At 48.5% G+C, this 17,733-nt stretch overlaps 1 protein-coding gene across 1 annotated transcript in view; it reads left to right on the top strand.

Annotated features, from left to right (window-relative positions):
* Nucleotides 1–722: 722 nt before the first annotated feature.
* The window catches only part of Cfap74 (cilia and flagella associated protein 74), a 56,828-nt gene continuing 39,817 nt past the window's right edge, over nt 723–17,733 (top strand). The window contains exons 1-12 of the mRNA XM_055615145.1: nt 723–1,004; nt 3,541–3,638; nt 5,716–5,800; nt 5,937–6,080; nt 6,939–7,037; nt 8,426–8,530; nt 12,030–12,203; nt 12,634–12,744; nt 13,292–13,394; nt 14,010–14,167; nt 15,292–15,493; nt 16,810–16,965. Coding sequence (XP_055471120.1) covers nt 850–1,004; nt 3,541–3,638; nt 5,716–5,800; nt 5,937–6,080; nt 6,939–7,037; nt 8,426–8,530; nt 12,030–12,203; nt 12,634–12,744; nt 13,292–13,394; nt 14,010–14,167; nt 15,292–15,493; nt 16,810–16,965 — 1,590 coding nt within the window. The 5' untranslated portion in view covers nt 723–849. The remainder of the gene's footprint in view (nt 1,005–3,540; nt 3,639–5,715; nt 5,801–5,936; nt 6,081–6,938; nt 7,038–8,425; nt 8,531–12,029; nt 12,204–12,633; nt 12,745–13,291; nt 13,395–14,009; nt 14,168–15,291; nt 15,494–16,809; nt 16,966–17,733) is intronic.

Here is a 17,733-nt window from a genome sequence, read left to right as displayed (position 1 = left end):
AACCTCAGTGAGCAAGCACAACCCCAAAGGGCCCCGTGGGCCCCAGAGCAGTCAGGTATCACCACCCAGAGCCCGAACTCAGATCTAAAGCAGATTCCAGCTCTCATGTAAAAGGGCCTTTATTTTTAAGTTAGCCGTCGACCCACGTTTAGCCAAGCCATCCAGCAAACCTCCGGCGGGGGCTCGGGCCAGCCCCCGCTGCACTGCGCCTGCGCACAGCCTCCCCCGGAGCAGCCGCTGCGTCGTTGCCATGGAGCTGCGGGCCCAAACTACGCAGCCTCAGACCCGCGGCGGCTGAGGGCCAGTCGGGCCGTTGAGAGGCCGTCGTCAGGGGCGACTTCTGAGGGGCCGACCACTGTCCAGGGGCCACTTGTGAGGGGCTCTCGCTGAGGGACCGCACCGAAGAGCTGTTCTTTGCCAACGGGGTTTGCCGGGGTCCGAGCCATTCCTGCGCGACCTTTGCTGAAGTCTCCGCTGAGCAGCCCCACGCTCCGGCGAAGAGGTGGGTGCCGGCGGCGGGGTCCGCCTGGGGCTGCCCTGAGCATGCGCCGAACAAGGGCGGCGCCACGGCTGCGCGTCACGTGTTTCCACCGTGGACGTGGCCGCCCCGCCGGGAAGGGCCCGGCGTCTTCTGAGTGAGGTTCGGGTCCCGCTGTTCCAGGGTGGCTTTAAATGCCGAGCCGGTCCCTGGAAGCGGATAGGCCTCCGTAGCTCTGCTCTCCAGAAGATGATTCCGTATCTGGCCATTCAGACGTGGACTCTGTCGAGTAACAGCAGAAGGGAAGGCAGCCGGAGATGCTGAGGGACTGACTGCACGGCGCCGCAGGCGTTGGCTGAGTGTTCCTCATTATGAAGCTCCTGGTTTCAAAGTTTTCGCCCATAGGGCCTTTTTACGGTCTTGATGATAAATGTTTTAAGTTCTGGGGTATGCTTCTGCCCCATGGCTTTCCCCTGAGCCTCCTTAGGATAGCATCTGATCACAAGTTATCTAACTTCAAATCCAGGTGACTGCCCGCATTTTCTCCCATAGCTCAGACATTTGGGGTCTTATTTACAAACCTTGAGGTCTTGGCTGCTGTTGGCCACTGCCACTGTGGTGGTTTCATTTTTCACAAATGAGCTTTTAATCCACGTGGAGCTGATTTTCCAGGAAAGGGTGCAGCGTAACATGCCCACTGAAACACCCCCAGTTCTGCTGGTGAGCAATCAGATTTTGTACGACGTGGCATCAGTCTTTGGCAACCAGTTTCTAGATTCTTTATCCTGGTCGATAGGTCTGTTTCTCTTTGCCGTAGCACCGTTCTCATTTTCTAACTTTAGAATAAATCTTAATATTTATAGACCACTCCTCCCTTATTCTTCAAAACTTTGGCCCATTGTTCTTACACATATATATTTTAAAATTCATTGGGAACGTTTTAGATTTCTTTTTTCTCAGCTGTATACACAGCTCTGTACATGCTCTTCCTGAGACTTGTTTAGATAACATAAAATTGACTCACTGACTATAGGAAGTCTACAGCGCCTGAACCTGAGTCTTTTTATTTGTTTGTTTACATTATATATTTTTTTTGCAATTTTTTTTCTTACAGAAAACTTCAGGATCACAAAAATAAAGAGAAAGAGGCTAGGAAGATGGTTGAACTGTTAAGAGCATTTGTGGCTCTTGAAAAGAACTGAAGTTTCATTCCTTAAGCCATTTTGAGGCCATTTACAACCACCTGTAATGCTAGTTGCAGGGAATTTGAAACCTTTTGGCCTGAGTCACACACACATAAAAATGCAAAAAGCCTTGGAAAAATTAAAACAAATAGAAAGAATGCCATTCTGGAGACTGGAGTCCTCTTCTTCCCTTCGGGGTGTCCAGATACCCATGCAGACATGTGCTGGACGGCTTAGCGGTCAGAAGGCTCTCAGTCTGGCAGTGAGTTGGGGTGGAGGGAGCCCTTTCAGGGACAGGGCTCTTCCAGCGATACACATCTCTCTATTGGAGGGAATAGTGCTAAGTAAACCTCGGGAGGGGTTTTGGGTGGTTGAACATCGTTGGCTGTGGCTGAGGTTCTGGGAATGCTTCATTTGCATGGAGAGGAATGCCAGCTGGACATGTCTTGGTCACCAGGCTATGTGACTGCCTCAAAAATTGACGAGATGGGGATCAAAGGACTGCACCAAGGCATGTGGGCACAGAACAGGGAGGGGGGCGATCCTTGCTCTGCTGAGCTCAAGACCGAGATGGACAGTTTTGGACAGTCTTGACTTCAGTCTAGCTCCAGGCCAGTTCCCTGGGTCACGCAGTCCATGTGTGCCACAGGAGGATGATACGAGTCCTAGATGCCAACCACTCTTTGTATCAGTATGGGCATTGTGCTGTCCATGTCCCAGGCTGATACATTATAAAGGTACCAGGCATGCTCCCAGCTCTCTTTGAAAACCTTAGTAAGTACCACTTTGCTTTTGCCAACTTACAAAATCATCAACTCCAACAAAATTGAAAGTAATTTCTTTTTTATATATATAATTTATTTAACTTTATTTTATGTGCATTGATGTGAGGGTGTCAGACCACCTGGAACTGGAGGTACAGACAGTTGTGAGCCGCCATGTGGGGTTGGGAGTTGAACCTGGGTCCTTTGGAAGAGCCGACATTGCTCTTAACCACTGAGCCATCTCTCCAGCCGAAAGTAATTTCTTAACAAAATTCAACACCTGTTGCCAATTTTCAGAAATTATCACAAAAATCTCATTTAGGGTTGTCTGCTTGAATTAGGGCCGCACACAGTATTCGTTGGTGTGTCTTTTAAGGCCTTTTGATCTGAAACTTACCCCCCCTTTCCTCTTACTCTCTGACGTTCATTTGTTGAGGAAATTTGTTCATTTGCTCCTTTTTATTTTTAGTACTTTTTAAATATGTATGTATGTATGTGTGTGACTCAACACATGTGCGTTCAGAGGACGCCTTCCGGAGTCAGCTGTCTCCTTGAGTCCTGAGGCTTGAACTCAGACTGTCAGGCTTGGCAGCAAGTGCCCTTACCTGCTGAGCCATCTCAGCCGTGCAAACCATACTCAGTAGGCATGTGTGAGAACAAACAGGCTAATGGCCATTTCTGTATCTTATTTGCAACACGTAACTGTTTTGACCTTTTACACTTGTAGTTTTATCTTGCAGATATGTAGGACCTCTGTATTCTGGATACAAACTTTTGCCAAAATCCTGCTCTGACTGTGTTTTCCTTAGTCTGTAGCTTACCCACTTTTTAACGTGTGAGGCACACGGGTGGTCGCAGGCACCTCCTCGGCCTCCTGAACACCGGGCCACGGCTATGCATCACTGCACCCTTAACTATTATAAATGTTAAAGCTTCTGGTTTTTTCTGAGACAGGGTTTTTCTATGTAACAGGGCCCTGGCTGGCCTCAAACTCATAGAGATCCTTCTGCCTCTTCCTCCCGACTGCCGGGATTAAAGCTGTGCACCACCATGCCCAGCAAGACTTTTTAACCTCTAATCTTGTTGATATGTATTATGTAATAATCTTTTGCAGCTGGTTTCTGTCTCCGAGTATGGAAGACAGTATGGAAGAGCCCACCACCGTGTTTTCTGATGAGGACCCTGTGGAAAACTTCTCTTCCATGGATTATGGTAACAGAGCCTTTTCCAATCAGACAAGTTTCAGCAGCAGAAAAGACAAAGTGCTTGGTTGCCCTTTATTCCAGGGAAAGTACATCTCCTAAATTCATTTATTCCTCAAGCAGGGAACTTGAGCTGTTGTTTTGCTAAAAGAGAATAAATAATGGCCTGCACGTGCCATCCTTATTTTTCTCGTTTCCAACATCACCATTAATAAATTGATGCCATTATTTATTTATTTTTATTCCATGTGATTGCATGTATGTCTATGTGAGGGTGTGAGTTCCCCAAGAACTGGAGTTACAGACAGTGGTAAGCTGCCATGTGGTGGCTGTGAATTGAACCTGAGTCCTCTGGAAGAGCAAACAGTGCTCCTAACTGTGGAGCCGTCCCTCCAACTCAACATTTTTAATCTTAATCCTTTGAATGTGACCTACTTTTCTTTTTCTGGAATATTTTAGAATTTCTTTTGCAAATTTCTGATGATCCAAACTTCTCTGAGATGTCCTTGCTTTGGTATTCTTTCCAGCCTATAAACAATTCCCTGACCATGGAGTCTGGGTCTATGAGTTCCCTGTCCCCTCCTCCACTCTGTCTCTGACCTTTCTTCCTCCTGGGTTGTATGCCCCTCTCACCTAATTGTCTCTCTTTCATCCTCCTTGTGGTGGTAGGCTTGGGAGTTTTACATTTTCTTTTCAGTACTTTTTACAGAGATATAATTAGTATGTAGAGGTAAACCCGTAATTCTCTATGTTTTTTGAAAGTCTATGGTGACGTTCTCAAGACAATAATCTTGTAAAAAAGTTTTTTGGTTTTTGTTTGTTTGTTTAGGGTTGGAAAGATGTCTCATCAGTAAGAGTACTTACGATGTTTAGAGGACCCAGGTTCAGTTCCCAGCACCTGCATGGCAGCTCACAACTTTGCGTAACTCTAGTTTTGGGAATCTGTCACCATCTTCTGGCAGTTGCAGGCACATACAAGGTGCACATGCATGCATGTAGGCAAACATGCAAAAAAAATTAAGTTTTTACGTTGGGGTGTGTGTGGGGGGGGGTGTGCAGGATGGAGGACAGCTTCCCAGAACAGGTTCTCTCCATCGGCTATAAGGCTTATGGAGACTGAATGCAGGTGATCAGGCAAGCATGCCCACTGTTCCATTTAGCTGTCCTTCAGAGTTTTTTGAGAATGCTTCTACATTTAAAGTCATTAGCAATTCAGAGAACCTTTATTTTATTTTAGTTTTTTTCTGCCCATATTTACCGTGTTAAAAATATATGTATAACTTGGGTCAGGCATGGTGGCACATGCCTTTAATCCCAGCTCAGAGGCAGAGACCTGTGGATCTCTGTGAGTTTGAGGCCAGCCTGATCTTCATAGCAAGCTCCAGACAAGCCAGGATACAGAGTGAGACCATCTCTCTCTACTTGGGAGGCCAAAGCAAGAGAACTGATGTGAGTTCAAGAGTAGGATACATAGTGGAACTCTGGCTCAAAGGAAAACAGATCACAAATAAAGTAAAAACTGAGTTGGGTTTGAAGGAAATGGCTTTTAAATTCCAGCTGAGGTAGGAGGATAGTAGCAAAATCAAGGCTAGCATCCAAAGCTGCATATACCTTGCCTAAAAAAGAAAAAATAAAGTTTAAAGTTTAAAAGTAATAATGAACTACTATACTTGAAAGAGAATCTGGCTCAATTAAAAAAAAAAAAAAAAAAAAAGCATGTGTCATACAAGTCCTGCCACCGCTACAAACTCCATTAAACAATGAAAATGAACACAAAAAGTGAAGTGTTAGTGCCCTCCTGGAAGCAGGTGAGGAATGAGTAAGAGCCCTGGGGTCGCCTGAGCTCCCTGGAGCTCATGTGTGTATGAGCTTGGCTTTCTTTGACTTCTGATAATACTTCTGTTGTGTTTTCTATTTTGAGGCAGGGCCTTTAGCCCAGGAGGCCTTCAGCTTCCTGGACCTGAACCAGGTTGCTGCTTCTGTTTCCGCCATTCCTATGCTGGGATAAGAGGCATGAGCCGCCACTCTGACTGTGGTTTGGCTTCTTGTTGGTTTTGTTTTGTTTTGACTGTTTCCTTGATTTATAGAGAGAATCCAGCTAGAAGATCCAGACTATGAGGTAGCAGGTCTTTCCCTGGGATGTGAGGAAACCATTTCCCTAGGACACTGCTGGTAATTGATGGTGCAGCCTTCCTCCCTCTGAAGGAGGCTGTGGAGCTGCTGGGTGGGGAGCACTTTGAGGGAGCATTCATGGGCAGTGTTGCGTGTCTTGGTGTGTGTGTGGAGCAAGTGCAATCTTTTATTCAAGTTCACCAAAAGAAGAGGAAGTGAATAATGAGAAAATGAAGAAGACAGCCACTAAAAACACCATCCAGGCCTTTCATCTTCGGAAGAGCTTAAACCTCCTAGACAAACTGCACGAGGAAAAGGACCTTTTTATCCAGAAGACCAGGTGAGCGTCCTTGCTGAAGGCCCATGGCCTAGCCACACCTTCTGGTTGTGCAGTGTCCTGTAGGAGGTCCTGGCTCTTGTCTTTCTGAGAGCTCCCTAGTAAGTGCAGCCTTAGTGGACAGCCTCCTGCGTCTCAGGTCCTCCCACTCTCGGCTCCCTGGCACTCGGTCTGCCAGTGTAGTCAGTGAAAGTACTGAGTGTGTTCCACAACATACAGAAAAGTTGGAAACTAGTGGTAGGCAGCTGTCCCCTGTGTGCCACTTCTAGGTCGCTGTGTGCAACTTTTCCTGCTGAGTGTGTGTCCACATGTGTGTCACAGCCATTGTTCTCTTCTGAGTCAGATGTTTCACTCCTGTTTGAGTGTCCCGAAGAACAAAAGCATCTTGCTACCGGATGGCAGCCCAGCACAGCACCTGTGGGGACAGGATTTATCCAGTAGCAACCTGGATAAATCTGTCCTCATCCTGTCACCCTCAAAGTGTCCTTAGAACTCACGCTTCCAGCTGGAGTGAGCGTCCAGGCCTTCCCAGGGAGCGTTATGACATGCTGATGAAGACTGTAGTCATTTGTCACTGTGTGCTCTTCAGGGGCCGGCGCTCACACAGCTCACCTCAGCTGTGCTTCCTTGGCTTCCTAGGCATGTCACTCCTAGGAATTTACCCAACTCACCCCTTTGGCAGGGCTTTCAGAAAACACACTACTCAAGTGACTTGGGAGAGTCAGAGAGACCCCTAAAAAGACAGAGTATTGTTAGTCCTTGGCCTGAACCTTAGACCTTCTTTCTTCCCTGCCCCACTCACGCCTTCTGGGGCTAGACTTACAGGAACATAGAATGCCAGTTGTTATTTCAATGTTCTAGAGGAGAGCTGGGCGTCTGCCGTCAGAGGATGGACCTCCTTATCAAACAGCAGGAGAGCTTGGCGGCTGAGATGGCCACACAGGAAGAAGCCAACAACATGTAGGTCATCCAGGGCGAGGAGGCTGGACAACCAAGTGCTGCCATGGTGGCCAAGGCAGTGACATACCATAGAGGCTCATTCGCTCAGTCAACAAAGATGAATGTTGAGTGCCTGCTGTGTTCGGTTACTGAAGCATCTCTCATTAGTTCAGTTAGAGCTAGCATCTCTCCAGGGCAGCAGACAGACAATGTAACACAAAGCTCATTGCTGACATACTTGCTAAGTGAGGACCTGAACCAACCCAGCAATGAGCAGTGTGGCCCCAACACTGGAGAAGCAGGTGCAGGAGGGTCCTGACATCTTGCTGCCTGGCAAGACCTACAGGATCTGTGAGTTCCAGATTCAGCTTCAGAGCCTGTCCAAAGAGAATAAGGCAGAGAATGGCTGAGGAAGACATCCGATGTTGGCATCTCACCACGCACATGTACACACATGAACATGCACACGTTTAAACACATGCAGAGAGAGAATGACCAGAAATGTTCTCACAGGGCACTGAGGTCAGGGAAGAGACAAGGCTGCGTCCACACAGCTCCAGAAGGACTTGTAGCCTTGGTCACTGCTGGGAATGGCTTCCTAGAGAGCATTTATATCTGTTTACTTAGAGACAGAGCCTTACTCTGTAGTCCACGCCGTCCACAAATTCACAATCCTCCTGTCTCATTCCAAGCCTGAGCCAGCATGCCTGGCTTTTTGTGGGATTTAAGAGGCAATCTGAGTCTGTGCATTGGCAGCTCAGTGTCCACACATAATTCCAGGGTTGCTCAGTTACTAGAACCTGCACAAGTGTGGGAACATTCTTCATCCATGTCCCCCAACCATGTCCTTAGGCTCTTCTCATCCGTGAGGCCTTTTGGCTTTCCCTTCAGACAATTTACCACCGGGAGGAGAGACCCGCTCTGCACTCCATAAAGTGCTTGCATCTGGTTGTACAATACAGTAGACTGAGAGAGCCATACAGCTAGGAAGGAAGGGGGACAGAGAAAAGACTCAGAGTGGATCTGACTTAGCACCAGGCCTTGGTGGTGCTTCAGGGAGTGTGCCTGGGCCTTATCTCTGAGGGGTCTGACAAGCAGGAATTTACCTTCTAGTTTCCTAAGAGAAACTGAGGCCCATAGCAGAGAGTGCCTGACTAGTGATGAAGGCAGAGGCCCTGATGACCTCCAGCCCCCACAGACCCTGTGTAAGGCCCCACCTCAGTCCTATTTGCTAGATGTAGGAAGCATCTTTACTTGACACTGTAGGATCACACTTGCTCGCCTGCTTCTGGTAGACGCTCTGAATGTGGGTTGGCTGAGGGAAAGCACCAGGCCGTCCTCAGCTCTCCTTCTCAGCGGACCACTGTGCTGACCTGTGATCCATCCTGTGTTCCATTGCTGTGCTCCAGGGCTGCTTTGGGCCGTCTCCAGGCTGCATCCAGACGCCTGAACACAGAGCTAGAGAATGAGAAAGACCTGCAGTCCAAAATCACAGCCATGCTGAAGGACAGCGAGTAAGTTTGCAAGAGCCTGGAAGATGGGCTTCATAAGTTAAAACTGGCTGACTTACACAGGACACAGATCAGGGCAGTTTGTGGGACAATTCCTAATTCTGTCATGGGTTTGGGAATAGCCACTGCACACTGACTTCTTGGACACCAGACTCAGACTGATGGGAGTTTATTGAACGCTGAACAAAGACTGACTGGTCAGGCCATAGTTGGGCTGGGAGCCAGACTATTATGATGGTCTATTTCTAAGACAGCTTTTTACACACACACACACACACACACACACACACACACACACACACACACACAAAGTAACCAGGAGTAGGAAGCAAGGGAGGGGCAGCATTGCGTCATTCTGACTAGCTAAACATAATTGATTTTGTTCCAAATGTATTGTATTGTATCTAGGCAGCTAGACAAAGCACTTTAAGCTGATTGGCTGGGATTTAGGGTAGGGGAGCTCTTGGAGCTTTCCAGCTTTCCTAGCAGGATGCTGTGATCTTTAACTCAGGCAGAACATGCTTTTGTCATCTGTTGTTTGATTCTAAGCAGCAAGTGCTGAACTATTGAACTATTGAATTGTATCCGGGTTCTCAGGCCCTACGTGCCTGAGAACTTGAACTTAATTTAACCTTATGATCAAAAAGGAGACTTGGAGGCAAAATGGTTTCTGATATGCTAAAGGCTACAGCAGGTGTTAACAGAGGAGCCACAGTTATGCTAAGAACTAATTTAGCCCCTCAACGGAGGGGCTGTGGAGTTTAAGCAGGTTATAATAATTTGAGTGTGAAGAATAATTTGCTTTTCACTCTCTAGATGCTTAGATACTTAGGAATTAAAAGGCGACATGTTAAAGCGGCTGAAAGAAAAACTGTGTTTCCAGTTTCCTCACTTTTATTTATTTAGTTAACTGTATAATCAGTTTCTTCCCCTCTTTTTCTTACGTCCTGTACTCTTGGGCTGGGGCTCAGTGTAGATCGTTTGAATAGCATAGATAAAGCCCTAATTTGATCCCTAGTATTGAGATAAAAAAGTACCCTCAACTTTTCTAGAATCATCCACAGGGGCAGTGGGAATGCATGAATTTAAGTATTTTGCTAGTGAGAGTTTAGATTTGCAAACTAGACATGCCTCTAGCAAGTCCACAAAGAAAGGGGTATAAACAGCTCGCTGATAACAGCAGTCAGGGCTCCCAGCATGTACAGGCCAGTGAGCCATGGGGCTGCTGCCCTACCTGGGGTCCACATCACAGGTCTGCTGTTACGTGACAGCCTCCCAGGACAGAAGACACATGGCGGCATGGAGCACTGTCAGGGTCCCTGACTGTAAGTGTGACAGCTGCCGATCCTTGCTGCATATCATAATCCCACCAGATGTGTCACCCTCTTCACCCTCTCCCTCAGTGGACTCTTGAGCCTTAACCACACACTGACTGGCACCTACTCTAATTGGTCACAATCCAAGCCAACATCCTGAGACAAGTCAGTTTGTCTGTGACTGAGAAAGTAAATATTTCTACTCTCCAGCTGCTGCTGGCACACTCTCTCCATGGTTCAGAAACCAGGGCAGGCAAGGCCTTTGGAGGCCCTGCCTGTATTTAGTTGCTATTAGCATCTGCTTACTTTTAAAACTTTTTTCACTTTAAAACAATGTGAAACTTATAGAGGTAATTCAGAAATGGCTGTAGCATCTCTCCTATCTCCAGTGCAAGTGGTCCCTTTTCTTCAAAGCTTCTCTTGCTGTTATTGCTCTTTGACCACACTGGAGGTTCAAATAAAGGTCTCTGGTGGTGTGTCTATTTGTGGGGGATCTGAAGTTTGCCACTTCCCCAAAGCCCTTTGTGCTACCTGCATGGAGGAGATACATTGAGCCCACCTGTGCTGCAGCCTCGCATGGCCACCTGGCCTCGGCCTCTCAGGACTCCATCAACACAGAGCCTGTTTCTAAGGGCAGTATTCCCAACTGTGGCCTTCATATGCCACAGAACCAGAGTGGCTGTGAATGTTTTGAAGCCATCATGAAGGGAATGTTCCCTACTCAAGATAAAGCTTTTATAGTGTGTTCTCCCCAGATACATTGTTCCTTTCTTCCACCCAAAACATTTTTTAACAAACTAAGAATGGAAGAAAATTTTCTTAATGTGAGTGTACTGGCTGATTTTGTGTGTCAACTTGACACAAGCTAGAGTCATCAGAAAGGAGCCTCAGTTGAGGAAATGCCTCCGTGAGATCCAGCTGCAAGGCATTTTCTTAACTAGTGATCAGTGGAGGAGGAGCCAGCCCATTGTGGGTGGTGCCATTCCTGGGCTGGTAGTCCTGGGTCTATGAGAAAGCAGCTGAGCAAGCCATGGAGAGCAAGCCAGTAAGCAGTACCCTCCACGGCCTCTGCATCAGCTCCTGCCTCCAGGTTCCTGCCCTGCCTGAGTTCCTCCCTGACTCCCTCCAGTGATGGACCATGACCTGGAAGTATAAGCCAAGTAAACCCTTTCCTTCCCAACTTGCTTTTTGGTCATGCATTAGAAAGGCTAACTGCAAAGGCAAGTTAGCACATTTGTTAAAAAGCCTATAGCTCTGCCTGACAGACCTGAAGCATTTTATTGCTTTGCTGTCAGATATGCCTCGTTTCAGCTGAAATGCTTCTTCCCAGTGTTGGATAGTGAGTCATGAGCCTTCTCTCATTAGGTCCTATCTAACAGGGTCCTCCTCCAGGCAGAGGATGGCCCCAGGAGAGGATCTTCCGCAGTATGGTCGGTTTTCTGGAGCACCTGTGTAGCTGGGTCAGCTGTGGTGACACTGTAGCACCTGTGTAGCTGGGTCAGCTGTGAGGCAGGAAACCACATTTGACTCATGGGTGTGTGGCTTCCCACAGCCTAGGAAGGACAGTTCTGTTTTACACTCTTGCTACTCATCCCAAATACGGATGAGCTGCGAAGCTCCTGGGCTTATGCTGGGAACCTGAGGAGCCTGTGTTCATTACAGCCACCGAAGATGCAGGACTCATTGACAGTTGATGGCGGAGTCACCCAAGACCAGAGTCAGGCAGATCCCCTGTTATCCAGATATGCCCCAGGCAGGGCTGGCTACTCCCATTCTCTCGGCCTCTTCCAAGCATGTTTGAAGACTTGGGGTGATTCATGGAAGCTCTGGAGACCCCCTTAGAAGACATTTTCTAGATTCCTTCCTCAGGCCAGGCAAGGGGACCACTACAGTGAGCTGACTGAAGTTGTAGGTGAGGTGAGTGCCTGAGGCCAGATTTGATGTGATGGTGATTTTCCTAAGTTTGAAGACCAGGCAGTGAGACCTCATTCTCCAGTAATACTGAACCAAAGGGAAGCCGGAGAGGAGGGTGCTGAGTCCTCAGTAGTAGTGTCTTATCGGTGTCTGCTTAGAATACTGATCAAATTAAAGTTCTTCCCAAACCCCTAGACATGCTTCTCAGAGGGGTGGGCCCAGGTCTTCACATCCTTAGCGACCCCAAACAACAAATGGTTTCTTTTCACAAGGAATGCCATGTGGCACCTTGAGCTGCAGGAGGGGCAGTTTGAGGATGTCAGGAAGCATAATGAAGAAGCAGCGGAAGCTAGGCAAAGGTGCCTCGAGGTACACGCAGCTCAGCTACTTCAAAAGGAGAAAGAAACCTTGGAGAAGGTAAAGAGGAACCATCTGCTGAGGGTCCGGTAAGTGCTGCCCAGGCCCGCCCTGGCCAGTTCCTTCAAGGTCTACACCAAGTCTTCTTGGATGCAGCTCACAGTCCTTTCTCCTCACATCTGTGCCGTGGGCCCTGCCCACTCACCACTGAAACTGTCAGACCCTTCCTTCTGCATCTCCCTTTGCCCCTTTCCAGCTGTGCCATGCTCTGGCCCCTTCACACACCTGGATACTCTGCCTGTATAAGCCTTGGAGTGCTCAAGCTCCTGTACATCCTCTGCTCAACTGAACTCTGCCCTCCCAAGATGGTGAAACCACTCTTATCTCTTTAGAGCACCATCTTTGCTGGTCTCTTCTCCTGCCAGGCTCCCTCATACCAGAGCCCCCAGCAGCACTTTAATATCTGTGACACACAAGTACATGTGAGACTTGTTCTAACCTCTGCCTCTGTCACTGCAGGAAATCCTTGCATGTACAAAAGGAGCTTGGGCTGAGACATCAGAAAATGTTGGAGGATGCCCAGAGAAACCACAGAATCGCAGTGAAGTTCCTGAAGGCCTCTCTGGGAAGGTGGGTTTTTAGAGCTTAATCTTTTTTCTGTCAATGTCCATGAGGAGTTTAGGAGTGTGGGTTCGTAGGTTTCACTTTGAAATTCCCTGATTAAGTAATTACCTAATCATCAGAAACAAATAAATATGGAATTTTCATTTTAAGCTGCTATTTGTATTTTCGAGGGGAGCATGAGTCACAAGGCCATAGACTCTAGAGAGCATCCCCACACTCCTGTCCCATAGAGACAGGCCCTGATGGCAGAACCTATCCACTTTACCTCTATGTGGTCAGCTTTTGTTGTTCGCCTGGTAGAAATAACCAGGCCTAAGGCTTATAACTCTGTAATTGTCAGTATTGCCTGCATACATCTCTGTTAAAAATGCCTATTACACCAGGCGTGGTGGCACACACCTTTAATCCCATTGCTCAGGAGACAGAAGCAGGCTGATCTCTGAGTTTGAGGCCAGGTGTACATAGTGAGTTCCAGGATAGCCAGGGATGAATCGAGAGACTGCGTCTCAAAACAAAAAAAAACAAAAACTAAGTAAAATGAACATTACTCCAGGGTTCGTGAGCAGGAGCAGAAGGAGGAGATGGAGTCCCGCAAGCACATGAAACAGAGAATGGATGCTGTGCTGGCACTGAAGAACAACATCACCGCCAGTCGGGTGGGTGCCGACCCAACACCAGCCTCTCTGTACGGCTAACCAGCAGCCCCTCGCCCCTGTCCTCTCCATGGGAGTCAGAATTCTGACCTTGGGCTTCTGCCACGAGCCAACCAGCCTGCTCAGCTGCTCCCTGAAGGTGTACCATGCCTCCGTCACAGGCTCCTGCTGTGACAGAAACCCTGATCCAGAAGAACAAGAACAGCTTACAGTGTTCTGAGAGGGCCTCGTCAGGGAAACAGTGGTGGTAGGGCCAGGGTGGTGTGAGGGCCAGCACCAGGGCTCAGGTTAGGTAGGAAGGTGGTGTAGGGAAGAGTGGGTGCAGCACCATGAAGACTGAGACAATGGAACCAGTAGGAGAGCGCCATCACACACAGAGCTGCACAGAGTGCCGCACCACAGGGACCCTGGGCTGCGTGCTAGGTGAGAAACACAAGCAGAATGATGGATGTTTGCAAGCTGCCTGTTCTGGGACCCACAAGTTTCAACATTGATTTAAAGACAATCATTCAAAGAACAAGTCTGAAAATGAGTATATGTATGTGGGCGTGTGTGTGTGTGTGTGTGTGTACATGAGCACATGCTGCTGCTGTGACTTTTAGAGTTGCCTATTTTCAGGAAACCCTGAAGAAGTTCCAGGTATGGAGCCAGAACAGGGCGGCCCTGGCTGAGAAGAAGGCCCTTACGGAGAAGGAGGCGATCCTGGCCCAGGGTGGAGATGCGTTCAAGCACCTCATCCATCAGCGCAGGCACCAGGAGCTGGAGGCCCAGAAGCGGTGAGAGCTGGGAGACCCCTGTCTGGGAGTGGGCACAAAGACAACCAGAAAGCTTAATCCTCATCCCCCAAAGTAACAAAGCTGATTCCTGCCCAGAGTTTCCATGGAAAGCAGGAAAGCAGCTGTGGGCTACGGGGAAGGCTGCAGCACCCACCCCCAACCTTGGCAACAGAAGTCTCCAGGAAGTGCTGACCTTTGGGGACTTTTGGCAGGGGCTCTTAGTGGGGCTAGGGCATCTCTCTTCCCATTTCTTCCCGTGGCTTCCTGAGTTTCTGTAACTACCTCATTGGGGGATGCCTGGGGTTCATTCTGTATTTACTGCCCTGCTGCTGCATTTTTTGGTCTCCACCAGGCCATTAGTCAGTGTCACTTTCTTGGTCTCACAGTTTCCAAAGAGACCTGCCTCATATCTGGCCTTTCCCACCTTACACACATCACTCAGGTAATTTCTACTTAACCCAGCTTCTTAGTGTCTCTGTCTAAAGATGTCCTCATTCTGAAGGGTCAAGCCCTTTCTCCCAAGTCCCCATTCCCTGCTGGTCACTGCATGTGATCTGCTTGGATATTGCCTGCTGGCTCTCTTGCTACAAGCCATCCTCCTCTTTGAAGTGTCTCACTAATATGCAAAGCACACACACGTAGGCACACTCCTGCAATTGCCAGCAGAGTTCTGCCTGGATGGTGCCTAACTACAGTGACTCTGAGAATGAGTGAGATGCCACCAACCCCTAATGGTGCCCTTGCCTTTTGTCTCAGCTGGCTTTCCTCAGCGGCCAGCCTAGAAACTAGGGTGGAAAGGCTCATGAGGACCAGAGGACTTCTAGTCTGAACTAAGTGAGACAGTTCAAAGCTGGATAGGTCAAACGCAAAGCCAGACAGGTTTCAGTAAGGTGAGGATTCAAGTCATCTCCAGTCTAGTATAGCTTATGAGCTTTATCTGTTACACAGTCCATGGAGCTTGGAGCTTATCCAAGATATGGTGCCCTTCCACCACAGCCCTCCTAGGCTGGGCCTGAACTCCAGGGAAGGACCAGAGAGCTAAAAGAAACCCCCAGTAGCCACTGCCCAGATTGCAGGTGCTGGAAAAGGGCATGTGGCTCTTGTCTGACAAGCACTTTCTACAGGGCTTTTGAAGAGGAGCAGAAACTTCGGAAGCAGGAAATTGTAAGTCGGATTTTGAAAGAGGAAGCTGAGGAAGAGCACAGGAAGAGGAAGCAGCATCCACCCGCTAAATCCACAGACGGACAGACTCTGAGGGACAAAACCTGGAAGTACATCTCCGACTTTTGTGAAGGGAAGACTGCCCCGACCACCAGCTGCCTGCTGGTGAGTAGGACACCTCTGTCTCCACGTTGGGGTCAGGCACTTGGAGGTGCAGCTGGGAAGGGCCAAGGTCTCAGATGTGACTAGGAGGCTGGCTAAGGTCTTTAGGACCATGGCCCTGTGACCTCCACCAGGGTCCTTTTCTCCCTCACATAAGTTTCTCGTGTTGGCCAGTGGTGCTTCTGGAGCCCTCCAGAGCTGCCTCTGTGAGTTAAGGGAAGGTCCCGCATCTGCCCTCATATACACAGTGGAGTCAGTCTCTGGTGAAGAGGCCTGTTACCACCCACTGCCAGTATCTGCCTGAAAGCCAAATACTTTTCTTACGCCAAAGGCCTACCGAGACAACACTCTAAACTGGCAAGGTTTGTTTCCAACTTAGCTCTCCTAAACCCAGCATCCTGCATTCCCGGAGTCACTTCCTCAGGCTTCCTGGCCTTTGGCCTCTGGAGCGCTTCCTGCGACTGTAGTGCATTATGAGCTTTCTGTTTCTCATCTCTCTGTGTACTGGGTGGAGCTCTCACACACCTCACCTTGGGGCCCTCAGGTCCCTTGAAGCTGTCCTCCCTTAGGGGCACATTCTCTGTGCTTCCTGCACGCTCCCTTCTGAGAGGCCTTCTCTGACACCCCTGGGTCACTTTCCTAATGCACCTATGTCACAGCCTTAATTTCTGCTCCTAGGAACACAACCTGGGCTCTACAGTAATCTCCTTTCCTCCAGGAGGGTGGGACTTGGTTTCCCAGCACAGTCAGGGGAGCCCTGACCCCAGACAGTTCCAACAGAACCAGCACAGCCATCCTTTCTGAGTTTTCACGGGACTTTTCCATGGTTGGTGTGCCATCCATCATGAAAGCGCAACACAATGAACATCGCTGCTGGAATGGCAGGGAATCACAAACATCCGCTAATCATGCTGTTTCCCTATGAGCAAAACTCTTGGATTCTGCTGAACATGGCAGGAAGGCATTCAGTAATCCAGAGACGTGTGTATGTTGTGTTTTAATGGAAAAGTCACAAGAATTTATGTGTCTTTATGTCTTTGTAAAGAACAGAAGAATGTCTTTAATCCCAGCACTGGGGTGGCAGAGACAAGCAGATCTCTGTGAGGTGAAGCCTAGGCTGGTCTACTAATGAGCTCCAAGAAAGCCAGGGCTACGCAGAGAAGCCCTGTCTCAGAAACAAAACAAACCAAAAGAACAAAAGAACTGAAAGAACACTGTGAGGCTGTCAGGCCAAGTACCCAGAAGGTTCCCAGGGGTCTGTTTTCTTCCTTTTCACTCTACATGCCCTGTCCTGTACTGAGCATGTCTTCTGCTGGCAGGAAAGTGAGATGGCGGTACCCAAGCCTTCCAATCTAGTGAAAGTCCTATCCAGCGAGTCCGTTCAGGGGGACCTGGGAATCATTAACACAGAGGACGAGATACTGGCTGAACCAGACATCCCAGGGCTTTGGACCAAAGACTACAAGTTATACCAGGTAACAGCTTTCCTGTCAGGTTCTTCACGTGGGGGTTGGGGGTTGAGCCATGCCGATGTTCCAAATTCAGTTGCAATTGCCTATCCTATGCCTGAAACTGCCTCCTCCAAACTCTAGGTCCTTCTCCCTTTCCATAATCTCCAGGAGATGATGTAGCTGAGCGGTGGTCGCCCACGGCTTTAACCCCAGCACTTGAGAGACAGAGGCTGGCAGACCTCTGTGAGTTCAAGGCCAGCCTGGTGTACAGAGTGAGTTCCAGAACAACCAAGGCTACACATAGAAACCCTGTCTCAAAAAAAACAAAGAGAGGAAGAGAGAGACAGACAGACAGAGACAGAGACACACAGAGAAAGGGACAGAGACACAGAGAAAGAGAAAGAGAGAGACAGAGACAGAGACATACAGAGAAAGGGACAGAGACACAGACACAGAGAAAGAGACAGAGACACAGAGAAAGAGAAAGAGAGAGACACAGACACACACACACACACAGAGAGAGAGAGAGAGAGAGAGAGAGAGAGAGAGAGAGAGAGAGAGAAAGCTAGGATGTGCATGATGATTCCAAACTCTTATTCCCATATTACTGCCTCAGTGGCCAGCCACACACTGCTGCACAGAGCTAGGAGCAATAGGGGTGCTAAATGACTGCAGGGATGTCTTATATCACTCTGCTTTCTACCGAGAAAACATTTCTTTCTAAAAATTTATTTTATTTTTAAGCGTGTGTGTGTGTGTGTGTGTGTGTGTGTGTGTGTGTGTGTGTGTGTG

Source organism: Psammomys obesus, unplaced genomic scaffold (assembly GCF_907164565.1).
Source record: "Psammomys obesus unplaced genomic scaffold, mPsaObe1.curated_primary_1811, whole genome shotgun sequence".
NCBI classification, from domain to species: Eukaryota; Metazoa; Chordata; class Mammalia; order Rodentia; family Muridae; genus Psammomys; species Psammomys obesus.
Note: the sequence above shows the minus strand (reverse complement) of the source record. Positions and strands in the feature narration are given on the sequence as shown.